Raw genomic sequence first — 25,858 nt, 5'->3', positions numbered from 1 at the left:
ATATAGTGCTGCTAAGTCCCTTTTCTTCCTATTTTTAATAATTATTTCCCATGAAACTCTTGGTCTTTTGTTCCTCCAGAATAATTTCATAGTTATTTTTCCTAATTTTATAAGATAATTGTTGGTAGACTGAGTAGTATGCCACTAAATAAGTAAACTAATTTATATAATATTGTCATTTTATTATTATTATTATTATTATTATTATTATTATTATTATTATAGCATGGCTTATCCACGAGCAATTAATGTTTCTCCAATTACTTAGGTCTGCTTTTATTTTTGTAAATAATATTTTGTAGTTGCAGTCACATATTTCCTTATTATATCTTATGTCCAAAGCATTTGGGATACAGATCTTGTATCTTTTTTGTATCACAAATATTTTCTACAATTTGTAGTTATTTTAAATAAATTTATAATTCTCTTTCTGATTGATTTTGTTGGTATTCCAGAAAAGGTCATTTATATCTATTTTTTTTAATATTCATCAACTTTGCTAAATTGCTTCCATTAATTTTTAGTTGACTTTCTATTGTTCTTTAAATAAACTATCTTACTACCAACAAAAGGTAACAATTCTGTTTTCTCTTTGCATATAAATGTTCTATCAATTTTTTTGTTCTTATCTCATTACTATGGCTAGCATTTCTAGCTCTATCATTGATAATAAATATCTCTGCTTTACTCTTAAGCTTAGTAGAATGGTCTTTAATTTATTCTCATTACATATAATACTGGCTCATTTTTAGATCGATACTATGTATTTGTCCTATTAAGGAAAGTTCTATTTGTTCATGTTTTTAGCAGGAACAGATGTTGTATTCTGTCAAAGGTTTTTTCTGCTATGAATGTAGTCATCTGACTTTTATTGTTCCTATTATTTTGGTCTACCAACCATATGTTCCTGGTATAAATCCTACATGGTCTTCATATAAAGTCTGTAATATGTTGCTATAGTTTCTCTGTTAATATTTTATTTTAAATGTTTGTGCCAATATTCACTAGCGATATTAGTCTATAGTTTTTTACTAGGGGTTTAACAGGATTTCTTTTCTTATTCTTCCAACAGTTTATATCATATTCTAATTAATTATTCTTTAAATGTTTGATGGAATTAACTTGTAAATCCATTTTAAATTTTGGTTTTATATTTCTTTTGAAATTTATTTATGGTTTGTTTCATTTCTTTTTTTAGTACTAGTGTTATTTCGCTTCTTTATTCCTTATTCTGTTATTTAAGCTATTTTATCGTTTTTGTAAATACTCTTTTGTAAATACTCATACATTTCATTTGAGTTGTCATATTTACAATGAATTCTTTTATTTCTTTTTTTTAAATTGTGAATTCTGTTGTTGTTGTTGTTTTTGGTATTAGAAGTTTGTTTTTTTTCTTCTTTAAATAAAATTTGCTAATGGTTTTCATTTTTATAATTAGTTCCTGGTTTTATATATCAATTCAATGGCTTTTCTTTCACTATTTTGAAATTTCTTAATTGATTTTCAAAATTTTTTATTTGTATTTAATTGGACTTTTAAAATTTGTTAGTTTTCTATGTTTGTTTGTTTTTTCAGTTACATGTCCAATTTAATGATCTGTTCTTCCTCTTTGATTAATTTAAATGTTTAGAGACATTCATTTTCTTTTAAGACTCTGGCTGTGTCCCAACTATTTTCATCATCATTGTCAGTTATCACTAATGAAGTTAATTATTGTTCCTTCAATTTATTCTTTGATCTACCAATTCTTTAGGATTAAATTATTTTTTCTCTATTTTTAATCTTTTATTTGATCATCCTTTCTGGAATAAAATTTTCATTGCCATATGATCAGCAAAATATGTGTTTCACATTTCTGTTTTTCTGATTTTTTTTTTAGATTTTTATACCTCTATATATTACATAATCAATTTCTATATATGTCCCATGCACATCTCAGAAATATCTATATTGTTTAAATTTTCCATTCAATAAGACTTTTGTATTTAACTTTTATAAAATTTTAATAATATCGTTGATTTCTTTCTTTTTTGGTTGGATTTTACAATCTTAATCATGTATCATAAGGTCCCAACTATTATTCTTACCATCTATTTCTCCTAATAACTTATTTTAGTTTTTCCATTAAGCATTTAGATCATATGCAATTTGATACAAATGTGTGAAGTATTAATATTAACTCATTACTATGTTACATTTCATCATAGCTTCCCTATTTATCTCTTTGAATCAAATCTATTTTTGCTATTGCTTTGTCTGAGGTCTTGTTTTTTCTTCTTACTTTAAAAAATTTCGGTTAAAACATAGTATATTTTGTGTTAGCTTCTTATTTTAACTGTTTTAATCTTTGTTTCAAATGTTTTCCTCATAAACAACATATCAGAATTTCTCTTCTTTGGAGAAAGCTCTAAGTTGTTGGATTCCTATGAAGCCTTGGTTCAGTGATCATGTCTATGGTGCATACTTCCTAGAAAGCATCCTTGGGGAAGAAGCAAAGGAAGAAAGAGATTGGACCATGAACTAATGACATATGAATGGTGGTGGCTGATGATAGTACATAAGGAGAACCTGTTTGTCATATTTCAAATAATGAAAAATTACAATACCCAGTGAACAGATAAGGACACTGCCCCAGACTGAGAGAGAGACCTCTGCCTGAATTGAAACAGTAGAAGAGAAACCAGAGCCAGTCGCTTGCCTAATAATCTAGTTGTGGTTGCTGGAAAGGAACAGAGGTCACTAGCATCCACTGATCCTGACAATGTTCAGATACAAAGCTAGCTATTGAAGGGCTTATGATCGAGACTACTGGTGAATGGATTCAAAGATATTAAGGTTATAATACCCAGAGATATGTAGGTAGTATAGTTCACAGAATCCTGGATGTAGAAATCAGGAAAACCTGTGTTCAAATTCTACCTCAGTCACTCAGTGACTGGGCAAGTCACTTAAACCTCTGCCTGTTTCAATTTCCTCATCCGAAAAGAGTGATGATAATAATAATACGTTTTCCAGCATTTTTGTAAGGATCAAATGAAATAATGACCATAAAGTATTACATAAATGGTAGCTATTATAACACTGAAAACAGATTACCACAGAAATGCTAGAATTATCCATCAAGGCAATTGCTCCATGGTTAATAAGAGATGAGATTGTGTATACTTATAATTATTGGCATAATAACAATAAGAATAAGATTTTTAAAATCAAGCCTAAAGCAAGCACATTGTTCAGGCTGATGTAAATAACTGTTTCCTGTCAGCACAGGGTTAACAGTAGGATGCAAAGTACTCCCTGGTGGCAATTTTTCTTCGGCCAAGAAGTTCAAGTAGCAAACAGTGAATGATTTTTAATAAGGCACAATCTATCCTATAGATAGCAGATGCAACCTGCAAATGATAAATCATACCCAAATATGAACATCATTTCATTCCCTACAAATGAAAATAAGATGTGATTTATACTGCAGTGCCCTGAGTGTACATGCACGTCTCTGATGATTAATCATCCCAAATAAGCTATTATTCAGGAGCATTTATCCAACCAACAAGTTAAAAAATGCTTTTGCTTCCCAGTGCCAAAAAAGGCTCATGGGCTATTGCAAGCATTACTATTATTTCTGCTTTTGTAAATGTGGTTGATGTTCCTACATGGAGGATGGATTGATTCTCAAAATAAACACATCAATGAGCTTATGTTGGAAAGATAAAAATACTATTGACATTTGGCCTAGATCCAAAATTGAATTCCTGCCTGATTTGACTAAGTTTCCCCTGAAAGATCATATTTCTTTGGTTACATTGGGGTACCCTAGAAAATATATACTTTGTGACCCTATTCAATCAATAAATCAAGAAATATTTCTTAAGTTTCTTCTATGTGATATACATTATGCTAGGTATGCAAAAACAATAAAGAAATTATCACTGCCCTAGAAGAACTTAACACTTTATTGAGAGAGACAACATATATTACTGCTTAGGAAGAATTACATAAATATAAGATATCTTTTGGAGGATGTAAAAAGTAGCATTTGACCTAAGCTTTTTAAAGGAGGTAAAGATTCTGAGATTCTGTGAATATGGAGCACAGTCTATGATAGGAAAAAAAAGTCTGTGTAAAGTCAGTCAAACAGTAGTCAACAGATATTTATTAGGTAGCTACTATATACAAGACACTGAGAATACAAAAAGAAAGGTTAAAAGGCTACCAATGTTTTTAAAGAGCTAAGTCTAATGGGGAAGATGAAAGGAAACAATTATATATAAACAAAATATATAAAGTATAAATTAAAGATAACCAACAGACAGGAGGTAGCTATCCTAAGAGAGCTACGGAAAGACTATTTTTAGACAAATTTTTAGATCTTTAGTCTTTTTAATCTTTTTTTTAGAGATGGGAAATCTAAGTACAAAGAATAGCAAGGAGACCAGTATTACTGGATCTTAAATAACATGGGAGATAACAAGTTTAAAAAAAATCACAAATATAAGCAGTGGCCAGGAGATAAAGGACTTTAAAAGCCCAACAGAGGATTTGATATTTGATACTGAAGGTAATAGGGAGCCACTGTACTTTAATGAATGGGAATCCATTTAATAATTGAGTGCAAGATGGACTAGGATGGGGAGAAATTTGAGTGGAGACAAACCAGCAGATTATTTTGAGGGAGTTTTCTTGGCAAAGATACTGGAATAGTTTGCCATTTCCTTCTCCTTTTACAGATCAGGAACTGAGACATACAAGATTAATGTCTAAGGCTGGATTTGAACTCATGAAAATGTCTTCTTTATCCAACATTCAGTACTCTATCCAATATAATAAATGGATTTTTAAATGCTTTATCTAATTTATCTTTAGATATCAAACATGGTCATGAAACACAACAATAAGCAAAAGAAAAACAGATATAGCACATGCTCCTACTTCTTTTCCACCAACCAGCACAATAAAGAAAATATATATACACATGTCCACTTCAAGGAAATTTTTTAAAACATTGAGATAATGCCACCATGTCCTTCTTATATTCTGAAAGCTGACCTATAGCTAACTCGGACTCTACACTTGACTCTGCCTAAAGTAAACAAATTTGTGTTTATACTAATTATTTACTGAAAACTGTTAACCACCCTTTCTCTTTAAATATTCCATCTACTACTACCTCTATTATTGTTGCTGTTATTGTTGAGTTGTTTCAGTTCTGCCTGCCTCTTCCTGGGGTTTTCTTGGCAAAGATACTGGGGTACTTTGCCATGTCCTTCTCCAGCTCATGAGGAAATAGATGCAAACAGGGTGAAGTGAATTGATCAGGGTCACACAGCTAGTGAGTGTCTGAGTTCACATTTGAACTCAGGAAAACTCATCTTCCTGACTCCAGGCCCAGTGCTCTATGCATGGTGTCCCTACTGATGCTTCCCCAAGCTGATAAAATGAAGCAAAATTATTTACAATATATTTTATCTGATCCATTCATCCTCACAAACCCCAACTCCTGGGCTGGTCTCCTCTAATTATAGTCCTAATAATAGCATTGCCTGATTCTCCATGTTTGGAATCCACTTTCTCCTCATTGCTTCTACAAAATATTTTCTTCAACATTTTTTTTCAACTTTTAACATGAAACATTCACTAAACAAGAAATAAAAATAATAATTATAGTATTGGCTCTATTGAAATAAAAGCAAGAATTTTGAAAATATGACAATACACAATATAAACCTTGGTTACTCTCTCAATTTTGTACATATTGTTCATGGAAAAGAGTGGGTACACACTTACAGAAATCTAGTAGTTAAACCCATGAGTAGGAAACTCACATTCTATGGGCATTTCAAGATCATGGACTGTGGGCCTGGATGTTAATGGTCTCTTTTAGAGAACAGGCTAAACTGCACTTTCTACATGAAGCCTTTCATAAATCCTCCAACTGCCATTGCTCTCTATTACAAACTACTTTGTAATTTTTCTTTTTATATTTAAATGTATTTATATACATATAATACATATATATGTACATATATATATATTTTTATATATGGACTTCTTGTTTTCTAAACTGGAATATGAACTCTTTGCAAATAATCATTCCATTTTTATATTTAAATACCCAGCATCTAACATAGTTTCTGAAGCATGGTAGGTACTTAATAAATACTTGTTGATTGATTTTTGGACAAGTAACTGAATCTTTCTGGACCTCAGTTTTGTTTTATAAAAGTTTTTATGAGCTTGTCCAGCTCGAAGATTTTGTGATAAATCTTCAGCATTTTATTTTGAAAAATAAATGTTGAATTGATTCATGTCAAAAGAATCCAAGAACACATCAAAGGTTCTGAGGACATATTCATATGAATATATGATCAGGGACTTCTGATGATAAGCAATCAGAAGAGGAAGATTAACCTCTAGATTGAATAGTGGACAAGCAGCAGCTGTTGAGTAGGCCATGAAGAGTTCTTGGAGTAAGTTGAGAGCTCCAGGAAGTAGGGTCATGCTGAGAGACTATGGTACTGTAGTAAACAAGATATTGTATAAATGCAGCAGATGTCACAGTGAGGGAAAGATGATGATAGGGTACTTCACAAAAGATAAGAGAAAAAGCCACAGATGCCAAAGTAGGAGATACAATTAACTTTAGAAATGAGAATGGCAAATTAAACTGAGCTGTGTGTTAGAAACTCACAGTAATATTACATAAGACCATATATTTGGTGGGGATTGTAATTGGGAATAAACAAATGAACTACTATGCAAAGCATCCTGTGATGATAATTTCTTTGCTAACTGGATATATCCTTTTTCTTTTCTTTTTCTTACTCTCTGGTATGTTTAAATGCTTATTGTTAGTCTAATTCATGCAACAGAATTGAAAGTTTCTACTGGAAAGCTAAAAACGACTAAATTCAGATATTTTTAAGGTCATCCTGGGGATTGATAAAATGACATACTGTAAAGATTATCATTACAGAAAAGATAAAACTGGTTCACATGAGGTTAGAATTCTGGATCTGAGTCACATGTGATATAAATCTTGAACTCAGTTTAAAATCAGAAAATCTTTTTTCCAAATGCAAAAGGAAAAAAAATAAAGATTTTTTCATTTTCTAAAGAGCTATCAGTATTCGGATGGACTACAAGATGTGCGTATTATCTATGTGACATTGGACAAGTCATCCCTATATTTGTTTTCTAATTTGTAAAATGAAGATATTGGAGTAAATTCTGGCGTCTGTTTGAATTTTAAATCTGTGATCTTATACTTTATCACCCTATGATAATAAGCCAACATCAGCAATGATATAGTTCAGACCCCAGATATAGAGCATTCTCACTTCCAGCATCTTGTACAGCCTATAAAGGAAAAAGTAAGGCGGGAATCCTAGACCAAAGGAGAGTCCACCATCTTGCCTCTTTGAGTAAACAAAGCCCTCCAGATTGCCTATAGAAACTGAATCTAGCAGCAGGCTATTCTAATATAGAATCAAACCCAGACCAAGAATTTACAGAGTTCTAACCAGCAGCAGCAAGCAGACCACTTTTGGAGCACTGAAGAATTGCAAATCTTTGGCCTGTCCTTGAGATCCTGGAACAACATAACAAAAAAGCAGCAAACTAACCCAGACCTTCCAGAAATGCACAGAACCCAGTCCTAAAATCAAATATGAAGAACAGGAAAAAAGCTGGAAGAACAAGCAAATCAAAGAAAAATTCCATCATAAAAAGCCATCATAATGACAGAGAAACACAAGAGACAAACTCAGAAGTAGATATTGACTTCTAAACATTTACAAAGTTCCAATGAGAATCATTTCCTGGACAACAATACAACTGGGATTTTAAAAGAGCTAAAGCCAGAGGGTCTTTAAAAAATTCTAAAAATATCCTTCCTGATTAAATGAGAGCCCCTGAAGGAAAAAAATGAAAAAGAAATGAAATCTATAGAAGGAAGAATTGGAAAGAGAATTAATAGTTTGTTGCAAGAAGGGCAAAAGCTTACTGTAACAACAAACATTATTCTTTTTATCTTTATATCATAAGAGATAGAATAGATCAAAAACAAATGAATGACTTCAAGAAGCAGCAAATATTAAAACAAAATCAGAAGATTAAAATAATTAGAAAAGATGTAAGATATCTCATAGAAAAAAACCTGACCTCGAAAAAAGAGAGAAGAGAAAAATGTTGAAAATCATTGGACTAAGTGAATAGCTATTTTATATTTCATATTTTAATAAATCTTAAAATAAAAGTCCCTAGATCTCTTAGAATCAAGAGTACAAAGTGGAAATAGAATCCACTGGTCACCTTCTGAAAGAAATACCCAAAAGAAAACTCTAAGTAACATCACAATCAAAATCCATTTTCCAGGTCAAAGGAAAAAAAATTGTAAGAAGCCAGAAAGAAAGAATTCAAGAACTAAGGATCCAGCAGTCAGTATCTCATATAACTTAGTAGCCATTACTATCAAGGAGGAAAGAATTTGAAATATGATATTCAAAAATGTGAAAGATATGGACTAATAGCCAAGAATAGCCAGAAAAAATAAATTTAATGTTATAAATTAAATAAAGGACTTACAAATATTCCTGATAAAAAGACCAGAGATATGAAGGAACTTTAAAGTTCAAACACAAGAGTGAAGAGAAATATAAAAAAGATAAACACAAATGAACAATGCTAAAGTATGAAACAAAGATAAACTTTAACATTCAAATATGTGTCCTCTCTGAACTCTATCATCATCAGAAATCATAAGGGAAAGTAGTTCTGTTGTCTTGATCTCAAAAAAAAAAAAAAGAATAGAAAGATAAAGAAAATTAAATACAATGGAGAAAAGGAAAGAAAGATTAAAGAAAATTTTCTTAACCTAATCAGGATGCACAAGTAGACATCTATACAAACAAGGAAAAGGGAAATAATAGATATTTGAACCTCACTCTCATCTGAACTGGTCCAAAAAGGGGGGGGGGTATAGTTGAGTACACATATGTTGGGGTTTTTATGTTGTCTTCTTAAAAATAATAATAGCTTTTTATTTTTCAAAATACAGGCAAAGATAATTTTCAACCTTCACTCTTGCAAATCCTTGCAAAGTCCAAGATCCTAGCCTCAGTTTCTTCATCTGTGAAATGAGGGGGTTGGATCTCTATCTGTTTCTGTCTCTTATGTGTGTGCCTCCTTCTGTGTCTCTCTCTGTCTCTCTGTTTCTACCTCCTGTCCTCTGTCTCATGTCCTACTCAAGGTTATGTCTTCCAAATTTTTCTTTCTCATTTCCCTCTCCTCCCTTCCCTAAATAGCAAGTAATCCAACATAGATTAAATAGTGAAGTTCTTCCAGACATATTTCCACATTTATCATTCTGCAAAAGAAAAATCAGATCAAAAGGGAAAAATGAGAAAGGAAAAAACCAATAAGCAAACAACAACAAAAAGGTGATATGTTATGATCCACATTCAATCCCCATAGACCTCTGGATGCAAATGGCTCTCTCTTATCACAAGCCTATTGGAAATGAGCAACAATGAAATAGGAAGGAAAAAAGAAGCAGGGGAAGGAGAATTAGAAGGAAGGTAGATTAAAGGAAGGATTAGCTATACTCAAACTCCAAACAGACTCCAAAGATGTACAAGAACGTGTCTAGATTTTTTTTTTTGTGATAGCTAACAAAGAGAATATGAGGGGTACCATGAATTGGGGGATGGTTGCACAAGTTGTATTTAAATATGATGGAATGTTATCATGCCATACTAATAAGTAAATGATGAACCACGATTCCAGAGGACTAAGGAAGCAACATTCCATCCACATTCCTGATGGAGGAGTCCATAATGAAGGACTCACAATGCAGAATGAAACAGAAATAATTTTTTTTGGACCTGGCTAATGTGGAAATTTGATTGACTATACATTTCTAGAATGGGTTTTACTCTTCTTATTTTCTCAGTTGTCAGAGTAGGGGTGGGAGGTAAGACGATGGATTTTAGCTGATTAAGAAAATAAAATAATTTTAAAATAAAAAAAAACTAATGTTCATTAGATTGAGTCTTATTCTTTTATTAGTCATGCATTAAATTACATTTTAATTATTTGCTACAGGTAAAATTTATAGAATTAATATTCAATGATCATAGGATTTGGGTCTGAAAGAAATTTTAGAAATGACCTCGCCTGATCTATTTATGTTATAGCTAAGAGAAATGTCCAGATAAGAAAAATGTCCTACCCAAGGTCATGCAACTAGTGTCAGAGTGAGGATTCAGGTGGAAGTCTATTAAATCAGAGAAGAAATAGCAAGTCTGTATGATTTATGCCTCACTTAATATAGTTAAGAAGAGCATTTGGAAAAAAAGTATATTTATGACCAAAGTTATCAAGACTTTTGGGGCAATAAGAGAACAAGTAGGAGTAGAACTAACTTTAAAGTTAGATGACCTGGCTTCAAATCCCTTTAAGTCCAAGATCCTAGCCTCAGTTTCTTCATCTGCAAAATGAGGGGGTTGGACCCAATTATCTCTAATATCCCTTTAAACTCTCCATCTGTATTCTGGGGGCTCCATCTTTTGCTGTTCTCTAGTAAGAAGAAAAATTAAATGATTTGCCTATAGTTAGGAATGAAAGGAATAAGCTTGATCTTGTTTGGGGTATTTTTCTTCTCCATCATAAGTATAATTCTAAAACTAGATCATTCACAAAGGTTAGAATAAACTAGATAACTCTTCATGATCTCTTTGATACACACTCTCTCTTTCTGTCTCTGCCTCTGTGTGTGTGTGTCTCTTTCTGTGTCTCTCTCTATCTCTGTGCGTCTCAATTCTCTGTCTCTCTGTGTCTCTGTCTCTTTCTCTCTCTTTCTTTCTCTGTCTCTTTTTGCCTCTGTATTTTTCTATCCTTCCCCCCTCTCTTTCTTTTCTTTCCCTTCCCCAGGCTTTAATTTAAGTCATGTGTAGAACTGTTTAAAGATATGACTCTCCTGCTTGATGATTTGGAGAATGAATATAAAAACTTGAATGACAACAAAGAAATCATTAATTGACATTATTATTGAAATATACACACTGAACAGAGAACAATCAACTCTAGAAAAAAAATGTAGACTCGACTGGCTTTGGGTTAAACATGGATGTTGTTTTTTAAACCAATCCTATGATATCATCAGTTAAGGTGACACTCATAGTAAAACTCCCTTCATTGATTCAGATTGAAAAGGATTCTATGTAACTTGTCATCTTCAAGCCTGTCAAAACAACTACCTATTAAGTGACTTGTCTGTGGTCATGTTCACATAACTAGTATGTGTCAGAGGCAGAGTGAACCCACATCCTTCTGACTACAATCCAATCTCAGTATTGTGTGCAATGCTCTCTTACTTTTAACTTATTGTGTTTCTGATAAACCAATACAGAAATATGATAGAGGTTTAATAGAGAAATAGTGATATAGTGATTCTCTTTTTAATTTTAAAATTTTAATTTCATTTTTAAGTCTAAATTCTGTCTCTTCCATGTCTTCTTACCCTGTCATTGAGATTTTTTAAAATTACAAACATATATAGTTAGACAAAAGAAATTCTTGCATTAACCATGGCCAAAAAAGAAAATATCACAAGTCTCACAAATATAACACTCTCTTCACCATAGTTTATATAACTGAGCCTATCAGTTATAGACATAGCGAGATACACCCAAACACCAATGCTTTGGCTGACAGCACATCCACAACTTCCATAAATGTATAACAAGGGAAAAGGAAATGATCTCAGTGAAGCAGATAAAATAGTTAAAAATAGGCACAGAATCATTTTTGGTTACTTCCTGATGGGACATTTCCACAGGTAACAGGAACACAAGGAACATTTGTCACTGGGAGTATCTTTTGAAAATCCAGGATTTATATATTCATTATAATGCCAGTATACACAGAGAGAGATTTGGTCTTTTGTTCACTCCTTGCTTAGACCTATCTCATTTTCTCCTTCTCACTTTGCTTATTTTATCACACTCTCTAACTTAGAATTTCAATTAAAAACATTCATTGATGACATTCCCAGTCCTTTCTCCCTACCCCTCTCCTCTTAACTAATGTAATAATTTATGAAACTTCCCAAATTTTAAGACTATCATATTTTATTTAGATACAGGTAACAACAACTTAAAATAATTTTTGTAAAATAATGTTTTTATAAAGAGATTGACATGGATAAACTATTATGCTTTCATTTACAAGCCTTCTGTTTTTCTAAATTGAATAGTAAATCCCTGGATCACTTGCTATGACATAGAAATAACCTCATGATATAGAATCCTGTGTAGTAAGTTGAGTTCTACGCATCTTTGTGTTCCTTAGCTTAACTGCAGAAGCCTGCAATCATTTTTTTCCCATTAGAAGCAATGGATTTTATTTAAAAGAAAAGGACCGCCACAATAAAGAGGACTGTCTCAGGGAAGGGGAGTGGAGGAGGAAAGGCGAGAGAGAAAAAGAGACATGTTAAGGACCATGCCTAAGTGAAAGGGCAAGTAAATTCTCCAAGAGCCTCCCCAGCTATGGATCATAACATCTGAAGGAGTTGCAGGGCAGCTTTTACTGATACAGGTGTTGCTTGTGCACTGGGAATGAAATAAATTGGAGGTAGAGGGAAGAGGAGAGAGGTCAGAGAATGCAACTGCCTCTCAGTCTCCTTGTACCATCATCATCCTCTCACATGAAGAGGTCCACTTTAAAGGTCTGAGTTAAACCTCCAGCAGCCACTAGTAAGTGGCTCCCATATCACAATAGAGAAGAGGAAAAGGGGAGAGAGAGAGAGAGAGAGATCCAGAGACAGAAAGAGAGAATCAGAGACGGAAAGAGAGAACCAGAGACAGAGAGAAAGGGAGAGACAGAGACAGAGAGAAAGGGAGAGACAGAGACAGGGAGAAAGGGAGAGACAGAGACAGGGAGAAAAGGAGAGACAGGGAGAGACAGGAAGACAGAGGGAGACAGAGGGAGACAGAGGGAGACAGAGGGAGACAGGGAGTGACAGAGACAGGGAGACAAGGAGAGACAGAGACAGGGAAGAATCTAGTGATTCTCTCATCCCTGATAAGAAGCTCCTTGTCTTTCTTTTCATGAAAGCCTAAATCATCACAGTTCTAAGTACTTCTCCATGTTAAAACAAGTAATTATGTCATGATATGAAAAGAATCAGTTTAATGCTACACCATAATTCAGAGTAGAATACACTATTTGGGAAAAGTAATACTGTTTTTACCTTGTACTTAGTCCTTGCTTAGTGTATCTTAGCCATTCCATGATACTATAAAGTCATCAAACTCTTTATATTTGGCTCCTATGAACACCTCTGTCTAAAAGACAGTTATCAAGGGAGATAGTGTGCTTTGGCTGAGAATGAGGCAGACCTAAATTCAAATCTGACCTCAATCATTTGCCAACTGTGTGATCTTAGGCAAGTCACTTGATCTGTTTGCCTCAGTAAATAAAATCTATAAAATGGAGGTAATAATAGCATCTACCTCCCAGGATTGTTGTGAGGATGAACTGAGATAATAATTATAAAGCACTTAGTGCAGTGACTGGTATATAGTATGTGCTTCATAATTTCTTTTTTCCCCCTTTCCTATACAAGAAATTTCTCACATTATTGTAATGGGAAGGGTGAAGGACTAGGAATCAAGGAGATTAGGATTGGAGTCCCAGAAATACCAAGATATCAATTTGGATACTGTATCCTCCCTTTGGATCTCACTTTTCTATTCTGTAATATGGGGGGGAAAAGGGAAAGTGGGACTAAATAATCTAGGTACCTTTCACATCAAACATCTGTGAATTTCTGAAGCTCTACAAAGTCTGTAGATAACCAAATTAACTTCTAATTTCTGTTTTTAACCCTGTACTCTTACTAACATGAAAATACTCTGCTCAGAATGAACGCTTCTATGTCCAAATGTAAATAAGAATCCTGAGGGTTTACAACTTCATTAGGAGAGGTGGTAGTATTAACAAAGCTAAACCTCATGTTTCCTTCTTAAAGAAGCCAGCCCTTTGTTTCCCTCCTTAACCCAGCCAGAACCCACCCTGATTCTATTTTATTATTAAAATATCTGAGCACTTACTCTGGAATGTAGTCATCCTGGTAGTCATAGATTTTATCTGTAAAATAATTGTAAAATGAATGTTAAAAACATTTGGAATCATGACAATGTTGACACTACACAGAAAACATTCTAAACGCAAGCATTTTTAACTTGGAGTCCATTAATTTGCTTTATGTGAACATTCTGAAAACTGTATTTCAATACAGTTGGTTAGCCTATGTATTTTATTTTTGTATTTTATTATTCCAAGCAGTTTCCACCAAAGGAGTCCATGTTCTTGAGTGTCATTTTTGATGTTTATGTCATCACTGAATCTGACCATTTAGATGCCAATAGGAGCGGTATTCAGAATTCTTCTGGCTGCCATTCCATTTTATCTTTGTGGGGGGGCAGAAAGAGAATCAGATTTAGAGTTCAAAGACATATTTTCACATCTAAACGCCTTCCCTATTTAACCTTAAGCATTCACTTTTTCTGTGTTTCCATTTTCATAACTAAACATGAAGTTTTCTTCTTATTCTAATATTCTGAAATTCCTTGAATAAATATGGTAAGGAAGCTAAAGACAGAAGAATAACTCCTACTTCTGTAGTGAATACTTCATGAGAAGCAAATTTGTCCAAAAATGTCATGTTTATTTGATTTACCTCCTGACCGATTTTTTACTTTGATTTACCTAATGTTTACGATATCTAACCTAATTCTTTGCTGTAAAGATGCAAGGAAAAGAGCAGAATTCTTCAGCATATTAGTATTACTTTATATTCATTCAACTTTATTAATAGCTATTCCTTTTTGCACCAATTGAAACTGAGCCATTTCAGTTATTAAGGATTCTCTTACAATAAAAATCTTGCAACATATTTTTTTTTTTTAAAAATCAGTGTCCTGGACAAAAGTAGCATATTCCAAGAGTCAGCTTGGGGAAAATGAGCCTGAGATAGTGTTGAGTTGGACAAAACATAATAAACCTAGAGAAGATCTAAGCATGGACAACTAAAATGATGATATTAATTGGCATTTATATCATCTTTTATACCTAAGTGTTTTATATACATTAACTCCATCACCAGAGTGATGAATTGGCCTCAATTAAACAAAGATTAAAAAAGCTAGGACTAGCTTTTGTTTGAAGGACAATAAAAATACTCTTTGTGTCTTTGTTTACTCATTTTAAAATGAGGATGTTAGATCAGATGATCTCCAAATTTCCTCCCAACCTTAGATCTAAAAGTCTATGATCAAGAAAAGTAGAAAAAGGTAAAAAATAATTGTTTATCCAATCATGTGAGACTTAAAGGTGATATGAAAAAAGGATAGAAAGCATTCATTTTCCTAGAGAGAAACTGAGAATATGGGTAGTGCACTTTGAAAAATATAACTTCAAAAAGAATTTAAATAAATGAAAACATGGTAAATGTGAGCTTTTTGTTGAATTAGGATTGTTTCATTTGATGTGTTTGTATTAATATATTGCACAGAGTAGGAACTTAATAGATACTTGTTGATTGATTAATTGGTAACAAATCATTAAGACAAAAGTAGGAAATGCTGAAGTTATTGCCCCTGATTTTTAGGCTGGCATCACAGAAAATAGGTATGAGGGAAGTCCTTTGATAGCCTGACATTTTGTTGTACTACAAGGAACAGAATTCTGGAATAACAAGACCATTGTTATGGTTTTTTTTCTTAATCTTTTCATGCTTACTGTATGCCTAAAAGTTTATGAATTTGTTGTTTTGTTTTGTTTTGTTTTTGATAAGGAAGCAACTGAGAGGTAGTATGCTATCAGATAACAAGATAGAAGGCTGAACTTAGGCTCAGAAAGAATAAGTTCAAGCTTGTCCCTTAAAGATACCATTTGGATGAACCTCAGAAGACCACTATACTTCTTATCGCTAAGTCATTTCAGTCATGTCCAATTCATTGCGACTTCATTTAGGTTTTTCTTGCCAAAATATTGGAGTGTTTTGCCATTTCCAGATCATCAAAAGGCCTAAGTGACTTGCCCAGGATCACATAGTAAAGTATCAGAGGTCACATTTGAACTCAGGGAGATGAATCTTTCTGACTCTGGGTCTGGCACTCTATCTGCTACGCCAACAAACTGCCTATACTACAGATAAAAAAAGCCATTCTTTGCCTCATTTTTACTTAGCCTTAATCACTGAATGAGTCTTAAGACCTGGAGAGCTTAAAAAGGCCAAGATCCCCTATGCATTCAGTCCTCCTGATATATGTCTTGCCACTGGACTCAAATGATTCTGATGATAGAATGAATATGGTGACTTTACACAGCCCTTCCCTCACTTAAATTCAATTCATTTCCAAATCATAAGATTTCCATTCTGACATCATAGTCTTCTTCCAGACAAACAACAGCCCCTCACATCAGAGGAATTGCAGATATGTAATAGAATTGCAAGAAGTTTCTTATAGAAATTAAATAATCCATCTAGACCTGAAAACTAACTGAATAAATAAATCAAAGTCAATAATAAACATGCCTAAACTTATGACAATGATAGAAGCACTCTGTACATGATTAGATACTTAACAAAATTGAGACCAAAAAAATCAAATAATAAAAGGATAATTTGGAGACAATAAAAATCAAATAATGAAGAAGCAAGTAATGAAGAACATTTGTTTTAAACGATATTACAAATAACAATTTCATGTTTTTTACTCTATACAAACCTCAAGCAGAATACACACACACACACACACACACACACACACACACACACACATATACACATACATTTTTAAACCAGTGAGAACTTCACAAACAAAGATTACTTTCTTCTGTGGAAATTATAGACTATGAATTTAAATGTGTCTCCAAGGAGATCATTAATTGTTGAAGATCCATTATCTGGAGTAAGACTGTAACTTGGAGGCAGAAGTGGATATTTCACATGCAAATGCATTTTTTTTAATGTCGATGGCAGAGACAATGTGGGAGGTTTGCTATAGAACCTACACATCAAGGCACTGTGCTAGAAGAAGTGATGAATGCAACTGTTGGAATGTGTCAAAAAGAAAATGTCATTATCCTAGAGAGAATGGAGTCCTAAACTGACTGATGTGTAACTTCTAAGGTAAACTTTCCTAACTCAACTAAACTTGTGGTTCCAAGCACAAGAGATCAGATATGTGCAGGGACACTTTGAAAGTCATTAAGCTCAGGTAAAAATGCTCAAGATTGGAAAGGAGCTTCTCTTATCAATCTGGCTCTAAATTCTTTCTAACTTTCCTGACTCTGTTGATGATACTATTATCCTTTCTGTCATCCAGATTCACCTCTGACCCTCTCTAAAGCTTCCCACCCACACACAATATGCTATATTTTACTGATTTTGCTCTGAAATCTCTCCTTTTATTCCCGTTTCCATCTCACTAATTCAGATCCTTAAGAAGTCACATTCAAACTGCTTTAATAGCCTGCCTCCAGTCTGTTGACTCTCTCTCAATCTCAGAAATAGTACGCCAAGAATCAAAAGGAGAACCAAAATGCTACATTATTTTCCTGGTCTATTTAAGTATGTCACTAACCTTGGAGCTGTTAAGAGACTGTGAAAGAAATGAGAGAGATATTGTTGGAAGTAACTTGGGAAAAAAAAAGTGAGAGAAAGTTCAAAGGCTGATTCAATGTATGTATGGGATAAACAGCAAACAGGATAGTGAGTCATGGTAAGAGTTTTTTGAATGTAGCAGAAAAGTAAGAGTGGATGAGTTGGTACTTGTCATGACAAGTAAAACAGACTGTGAAATAAGTTCTGCTCTGAAATTGTACCTGCAGGAATCTCTCTGCCCCACAATACAGGTACAAAAAGATAATACTTTAACAAATGTGTATCCAAATGATCACTGAATTATCTTTCCTTAGTTTCTATTTAATCTTTTTAGAATAAAGATTTTCTGGAGGTTTCATAGGAACCCAAGGCATGAAGTATAAAGGATAAAATGACCTCTTTCCAATCTATCCTTTATACTTCTACTAAATATCCAACTGAACTGCTTTTATTAGACTATTTTATCTCAAAACCCTTCCATTTGTAGGCCTTAAAATACAATTATACTATGATAATAATTCACATATATATGATAAAATGTTAACATAATGTAATGATAAAATACAATTATAATTAGCATATATTTATACCATTTTAACATTTTCAAAGCACTTTACAAACATCTCATTTGACCTTTACAACAATACTAGGAGGTAGATATCATTATATTACTTAACTCTACCTTGCCTTTCCAACCATTTTTCATAGTACTCCTCTTCATGAATTTAATATATTAATCAAAGTGAAATCCCCCAGTTTGTGCTCCATCCTGCATCCTTTGAACAGATTCTAATCTCATCTGCCCCCAGCTACTTCTTTCAGATCTTTATGCCCTTTCTAATATCCATCATCCCTATAGTCTTCCCTAAACTCCCAATTAGACATGATCCCTCTCTACTCAAACCTTTCAGTCCTCTCTATTTGATCTTTTCTACATGCAATAACTTTCTAATTTGTTTTAGCTACTTATATTTAAGTCTCACCCCCTGCTAGTTTGTAAACTTATTGAAGACAGCAACTGTTCCATTTTTCATCCTTTTTTTTTCCTGTCTATACCTAACATGATATAAGCACTGAGCTAATACTTGAGAAATATGTTTAGTTTAATTTAATATCAATATATTATGATGTTAGGTATTAATATCATTAATATAATGTGTTGAAATGACAAATGTGATAGTTATAATTTAGTCCAACTTGGCAAGGATTATAGTGTATATTCTAAATTTGTAACATAATTAAGATATAATAGAAATTGAGACTGATCTGAGCTTTCACTGGCATGAGGAACTTATAAGTAAAGTATTTTTCTCTTTACCAGCAAAGATAAACTCCATCTCTACAACTTACAGTCACAGGCAGTTTCCTAGACTGCTGACAGATGAATTAGTCACACAGAAATTATGTGTCAGAGGCAGGACTTGAATCCAAGTCTTTTTGGTTTCTAGGCCAGTTCCCTATACCATGCTTCCTCTCTAATTAAATAACTTTAGAAATTAAGAAATAAAAACTTTAAGAAATTATGAAATACAATATATTACAAATATATATGTATATACAAATACAAAAATACAAAATACAAAAATAATAAATAATAACTTTAATAAATTACAAAATGCAAAAAAAAATTCCAGTTGAGTATATCACTTTTACCCTAGATTTTTATTTAATAGGAAATGGTGTTGAATTAATCAAGGACCACTGGCAAGTAAAAACCTCACAATACAATTTGATTTGGTATCTAACTACAGAATTGTACTGATATCAATGGGATTATCACCAGCTGAGTTATTATTTGGGAAATCAAAAATAGAGTCTCAAAAAACTTTAAGTGAGAAATGTTTTAATTGGCAATATATCAAGCAAGAAATAAAAAGAGAGGGTGGAGTGTGAAAAGCATTCTGAGAATTTGGCCAAAATTTTTTTAAAAGATAATAATATAAAACTGTTCTGGGAGAATAAATGTTGTTATGTGGGAAGTTGCACCAATAATACCCTCTGGAGAAGAATTTAAAATGTTTCTATCAACCATCACCAGAAAGGAATAAACAACAGGCTTAGTTGAAAGTAGATCGTCAGAGAAGGAAAAGTTGTAAGAAAGCTGAAATATTCAAAATATGTTGGAATCTAGGTGAAAGGATATGATGATGATTATGAAAGACAACATACATGAAGATGAATTCAGAGGGAAAGATAATGAAAAGTTAATTTACATGCAAATTCCATGCAAATGTTTGAACCCTTTATGTAACTGGAAGATGGATTATCAATACCATTGTAATTTTAGTTTTGGAATACTTACAAATAATCAACACAGCTTCATCCCCACCCCAATCTACTGGAGTTAATAGAATGTGATAGTTTTGAAACTATGGAAATATTATTTTATTTTAGTAGACAAAGGTGTGTATGGATGGGAGAATTAATGGATGTATTATTTTATGATTTAAAATGTTAATTATGGAATACAGGATAAAATATGAAACCAAGCTTTAAGTGTTCAAATGTGAACTAAGCTTTAAACAATTATATCACTGAATTTGGAGTCTTTATTGATTTGTGTAGGGATATATTAGGTAGCACATTGGATAGAATTCTAGGGCCTGGAGATGGGAAGACTTGTCTTCCTGAATTCAAATCTGGCCTTGGACACTTACTAGTTATATGGCTTTTGGAAAGTCACTTAATCCAGGTTGCCTCAGTTTCCTCAATTATAAAATGAGCTGGAGATAATGGCAAATCACTCCAGGGTCTCTGCCAATATAACTCCAAATGGAGTCATAAGCAAAACAACAAACTAATTTGTGCCAGCTGAATGAATGTTTTTTTTTAATTAGGTTTTTTAAAAATTGGGTTAAATAGGCTAACCTATCTAAGTAGAAGAATACAAATATCAAAGATAGTTCCTGTCTTTAAGAGGCTTAAATTCTATAAGGAGGCAATGAATGATGGAAAAGGGGGCACTAGGGAAAGATGCTTTTGTCAGAAGAGTCATAGGGATGATATGTAAAATCATAGGACCATCAAAGGGCATACTCCTTCAGAAACAATGGTATTGATGCTGTGATTATTTGTCCAAGAAGAAGAAATGGGAGGTAGGAAGAGCAAACAAATGCATATCAAGAGAATGACCAGAGGTATATTCCTTGCTAGCTATTGTAGGCTCTAAATACAGGTGTGCAGGAGCCAGCTCAAACTGGCTCTCAAGAGTGGATTGTTCAATTTTCAGAGTCTATATTTGCACCTTGGAAATTGCAAACACAAACTAGGACTTAATCAATTGCCTTGCTGATTGTCTAGACTTAAGAAGGTAAAGAAGAAAGTGGGGGGGAGGGGGTGAAAGAGAAAATATTAATATTTTCATTAAAATGTGTCTTGAAAACAGCTGTCTCCAGGGCCAGAATTCCACAATAGAATGACTCACCTCCTCCAAAGTATGGACTCTAGACTTTTATTTAGTAATATATGACAACAAGGCATGGTAGGAAGATGGTTGATGGGAAACATGGTCAAGGGTCTGGGAATGGATACATCCAGAGAGCTCTCAGTGAGCAGGAGGTGTCTTAGAAAGCAGTTTCACAATCATCTTCCCCATCCCTTCCTAAAAATGAATAGGTAGAAAAAGGAAACAATATTTTTTTTCTAACTATAAATAAATCAACATGTTTCCTTCAGAAAATTCCTCCTGAAAATCCTTTAAGAAAAAAATTTCACACAAAAATAAGGAATTGAAGGGAAGGGAAAGTAGAAAGTGATACTTTGAAGCTTTTACATATTGCTACAGAGATCACAGAGGGTCCACTTACCTTACTCTCTATCTGATTAGATCTATAACAATATCCTATTGCTGTGGTGATGGGCTTTTTCTTTTGTTGCCTTATTAAATTTACTAGCAAAATTTATTCCCTGCCTTTATGGCTGAGCTTGCATTGCCCTTTACATAGGGCAATGCCATCTCCAATAACAGAACTACAAACTGAAATGGAACATGGCATTAAATGTATCCAGAAGAAGAAAATGTAACCACTGTGATGGAATAATCTCTCCTTTATATGTATCAGATGAAATCTTGTAAGAAACAAGATTCCACACCTCCCTTCCCGAACCTCCCCTAAAAATGAAAATCCTGGAAGGTGAACCAAACTTCTCTCAAAAGTTCTCAAGCATCTACATAAATGAAGAAAATACTGTTAGCTGTTAATACAAGAAAAAAACGAAGGACAAAAGTGGAAGAAAAAGTTACGTGAGGCTGGAGGAGAGCTGGAAAGGAAAAATGAGACTTTATAGTACATCCTTGCAATAGATTTAGCTTTTTAATTCATTTTTTAAAAATTATGAGGTATTCATTTTCTCAATAAGCATGTTAGCTATCCCTCTATCCAACTTATTGATAAAAAGAAAAGTCAAACAGCACAGGACTTACTACAGACAGGGAGAACTCAAACTGAGACCTTCTAAATTGAATTAAAGCATTAATGACTACTGTTTGTGACTGAACATTCAACCAGATCAGAACTATCCAATTGTAACTTCATCTAGCCCATCTTTTTCCAGCAGAACAGTGGGAGAGACTTTGTCAAATGGCTTGTTAAAATATAAGTAAACTACTATGTACAGTTCCTCAATGACTACTTAATTGTATGATCCTTAATTGGATGGATCTCCTCTAGTTGATTGACACCAACTGATTGTCTCATTTTTGTTTTGTTTGGTATCATTTATATCTATTTTATAAGCACCTAAGGAAAACCAGGTTCAAGTATAATAGTTCCACTAACTTTGATGAAATAATCAGTTTGTTAAAATGACTTCTGAAAATCTTTTTCATTTTTTTTCTTCTGCTTGTAAACTTTTTTATCCTTGAATCTACCATTTTCATCCTTGAATGCCCTTGGGATGATTTTGCTTAGTTGGATATCTTGCCAGATATTTTTTTCAAACAGACTCTATCTTCCACCATTTCTCTTTGTTTTTTGAAGTGATACTGCTCATAATCAACTATCAAGGAAAAGGCAAAGAAGGATTTGCTCTCAAAAGACTAGGTTATTTCTCCAGAGTTGTGAGAAGCACATAATCTGAAATTATAAACACAGAAGCATGAGGATCGATAAATACTAATTTGGTGTGATAGTGTGCTAAAAATATGGTCACTCATATAACATATTTTAATTATAATTATAACTATATTATTTTATAAGTCCTATCATAAAATAAATTAGATAATAAATTTAAGCATCAACAAATCACCAAGAAAAAAGTTATGTAATTTAAAGGGGGAAAAAGGGTTTGCAGATAAAGTTATAGTCTAATAGTGTTGCCTTTGGCATGCATCTATCTTCCTTTGGCAAATAAGTCAGATTACTACTGACTAAGAAATTTTCTGGGCTATTTTAATCTTAATAATTTCCTTACATTGATTAAAATTCTTGAAAAAATTATGCTAATTTGTTTTAAATTCATTTCTGTTGTTCATTTAATATTCAAATTTTCAATTGATTTAAATCATTCAGGGTTCTATCATTTTAATGTACTCCATACTTTCTTCATTATTATTCTTTCTCTTCTTCCTCCTTTCCTCTTCTTCCCCTTCTTCTTTCCTTTTCTATTCTTGTCCTTCTTTCTCTTCCCTATTCTCTTCTTCTTCTTTCTTCTTGAAGAACAAAAGAGTTCATGACATAGAGCTGTATGTAGATATGATTTAAATCTTCAAAAATGTTTAACACATTGGATGACAGAATCAGGATTAAGAGAGGTTTTAATTGGATAGAACACTGGGAAAAATCTAAATTAAGAAATTTTAAAGGGAATTGTTTCACTAAATCAAATAGTGACTAAAATCACATATTGGCAGCTCATATAAATCAAAGAAATTTAGAAGACCTAAAATGTCTAGGGACTTCTCTACCTATCTAAATAGTGGCTTAATCAAAAATAAAACTCAAAATTGACATGAAACAATAAAGAGCTGTAATTATCCATACCCACACCTTCATCCATTCTTTCTCTTCCTCTCTCTGTTTGACTCTGCATCTATCTGTCTATCTTTATCCTTCCTTCTCTCTCTCTCCCTCTCTCTTTCTCCTCTCACAGACTACACACACACACACACACACACACACACACACACACACACACACACACACACGATGGAAGCATTGCAGCTGAAGCCTAGGTGAAAACAGCATCAGCTTCTGAAGAAGCCACATCAGATAAAGAGGAGCAGCAGCAGATCAATGAAGAAGCCACATCACACCCAATGATCAGCAGGTGGGGGCTGCTGCAGGAGAAGATGCTGACATCTCAGTGCAGGCAACCAGCAGAGAGCAGCTGCCTGGCAGTGGTGCCAGAGAACAGTAGCAGCTCTGCAGAATTAGGGGCATGGGTTATCTTGGCTTTGTGCCTTCTCTAGTTATTGAGGTTCCCTGCAATGGTGTCAAACTCAAACAAAAACAGGTACCAAGGGGAAGTATATCAATTTAGAAAACCAAAATTGAACATTATTAATATTAAGTTGTATTTTTATTTATTAAACATTTCCTAATTAAATTTTAATTTGATTTGAGCTGCACTTAGCAATGAATTTGACACATTCCTCCCCAGACATCCCATGATTCCTATGCACATGTCCTTCTATAAATAACCACTGGAACTATACGCTAAATAGTTGGAAGGCCCCCACTCACCACTCATCCATGCAGAAGGGTTTGCCTTCATGTTTATTTACTAGTCACATGTTATCTACAATACTCTTGTGATAAATTATGAAAAGTATGACTGTATGTGTGAGAAGAATCTTTGCTATCCATTTTTTTCTATGTGCCTTGTCTTTGTTAAAGACAATTAAAGCATTTTGTATATGTTTATTAAGTAATTGATTTTGAATTACAATATCCTCTGGTTACTATAATAAAGGAAACTCATTGATAAAAGTTCACGAACTATGATTTAGAAAAGATGCAGATTCACCATGTATTTTGTATCTGGTTTCTTTAGAGGCTTACATATAAGGGAGTCCAGAGGAATGAACATATATATGTGTCTGACACATACACATGTATATGGGGACATATGTATAGATAGATATAGATATAGATAAAATAGAATCATTAATTATTAGAAATTAATTATGCATTAAAAATAGAAGTGTTGATCACATAGGCAAGTCATAGAAGCAAACATGCACAAAAAGCCAACATTTCATATCTGCAAAAAACACAAGCTATTGGGGAATGGACTCTTTAATCAATGCAAATGACTGGAAAAGTAAGAAATATAAAAAAGATAACAAAACTGAAGTTAACTAGAATGGGAAAAGTTGGTACCATACTAGCATAGTTTAAAACATATGCTTTCTGTATGTGATAATTTATAACTACAACAATAGGACATGGTATTTTCTATTAGCCATAATTCCATTATTTGGTAATTTAGCTTTAACTGTTGTCAGATTATACAGTTTCAAAGGAGGGATATTATTTGGGTATTAGTCGGGAATCAAGCAAGCAAGCAATTATTACACACTAAGTGCTAGGGACATAAAGAAAAAGTCTTCAAATTCTGCTGGTTGTATTTTGTCAAATTCCGTTTTGTCAAAAAAAATGTATAAAATAGTTAAATGACTTCAAATAAGCATTTAGACATCTTTAAGGAGACATAACCAGAAAGGGAAGGATATAGGTCATATATTAACAGTAAGGAGAAAATACATGGGTTGAATATTGTTCTGGTACTAATTTTTTATATAATTAAATTAAGCTTGTCATTCCATTAAAAAAAAAAAAACTTCCTTTACCAATATAGTTCAACACCTGCTCTACAATTGTCTCAGAAAGTTGTCTGAGACACCACAATGCTAAGTGACTTTCCCAGAAAGTATGTGCTAAAGGCAAGATTTGAACCTGGCCTTCCAGATTCTGTATTCACTTCCAGTTCTGAATTCACTAGGTCATAGTTTAACGAAAACATTAGAACTCTTGAAAATAAAACAATAGACCAGAAGCACACTGGCTAGATGTTTTATGGGCTCCATAGAAGGACAAAAAATGAGGTTTGTGATACAGTAGGAAGGCAACACACAAATTGATAATAAAACCATTGCCAGAGCTAGCTCATTGTTTGGGAGGCTCTGAAACAAAGTATGGGAGAGGAAAGATGATAGACTGGCTACAGAACTGAAGGTCTACAGAG

At 33.2% G+C, this 25,858-nt stretch overlaps 1 protein-coding gene across 1 annotated transcript in view; it reads right to left on the bottom strand.

Annotated features, from left to right (window-relative positions):
- The window catches only part of LOC127554039 (T-cell receptor-associated transmembrane adapter 1), a 58,309-nt gene that overhangs the window by 16,760 nt on the left and 15,691 nt on the right, over positions 1 to 25,858 (bottom strand). The window contains exon 3 of the mRNA XM_051985257.1: positions 14,112 to 14,148. Within this exon, the coding sequence (XP_051841217.1) occupies positions 14,112 to 14,148 (37 nt within the window). The remainder of the gene's footprint in view (positions 1 to 14,111; positions 14,149 to 25,858) is intronic.

The sequence above is a fragment of the Antechinus flavipes genome, chromosome 3 (genome assembly GCF_016432865.1).
Source record: "Antechinus flavipes isolate AdamAnt ecotype Samford, QLD, Australia chromosome 3, AdamAnt_v2, whole genome shotgun sequence".
Lineage (NCBI taxonomy): Eukaryota > Metazoa > Chordata > Mammalia > Dasyuromorphia > Dasyuridae > Antechinus > Antechinus flavipes.
This window is presented reverse-complemented; position numbering and strand designations above follow the sequence as displayed.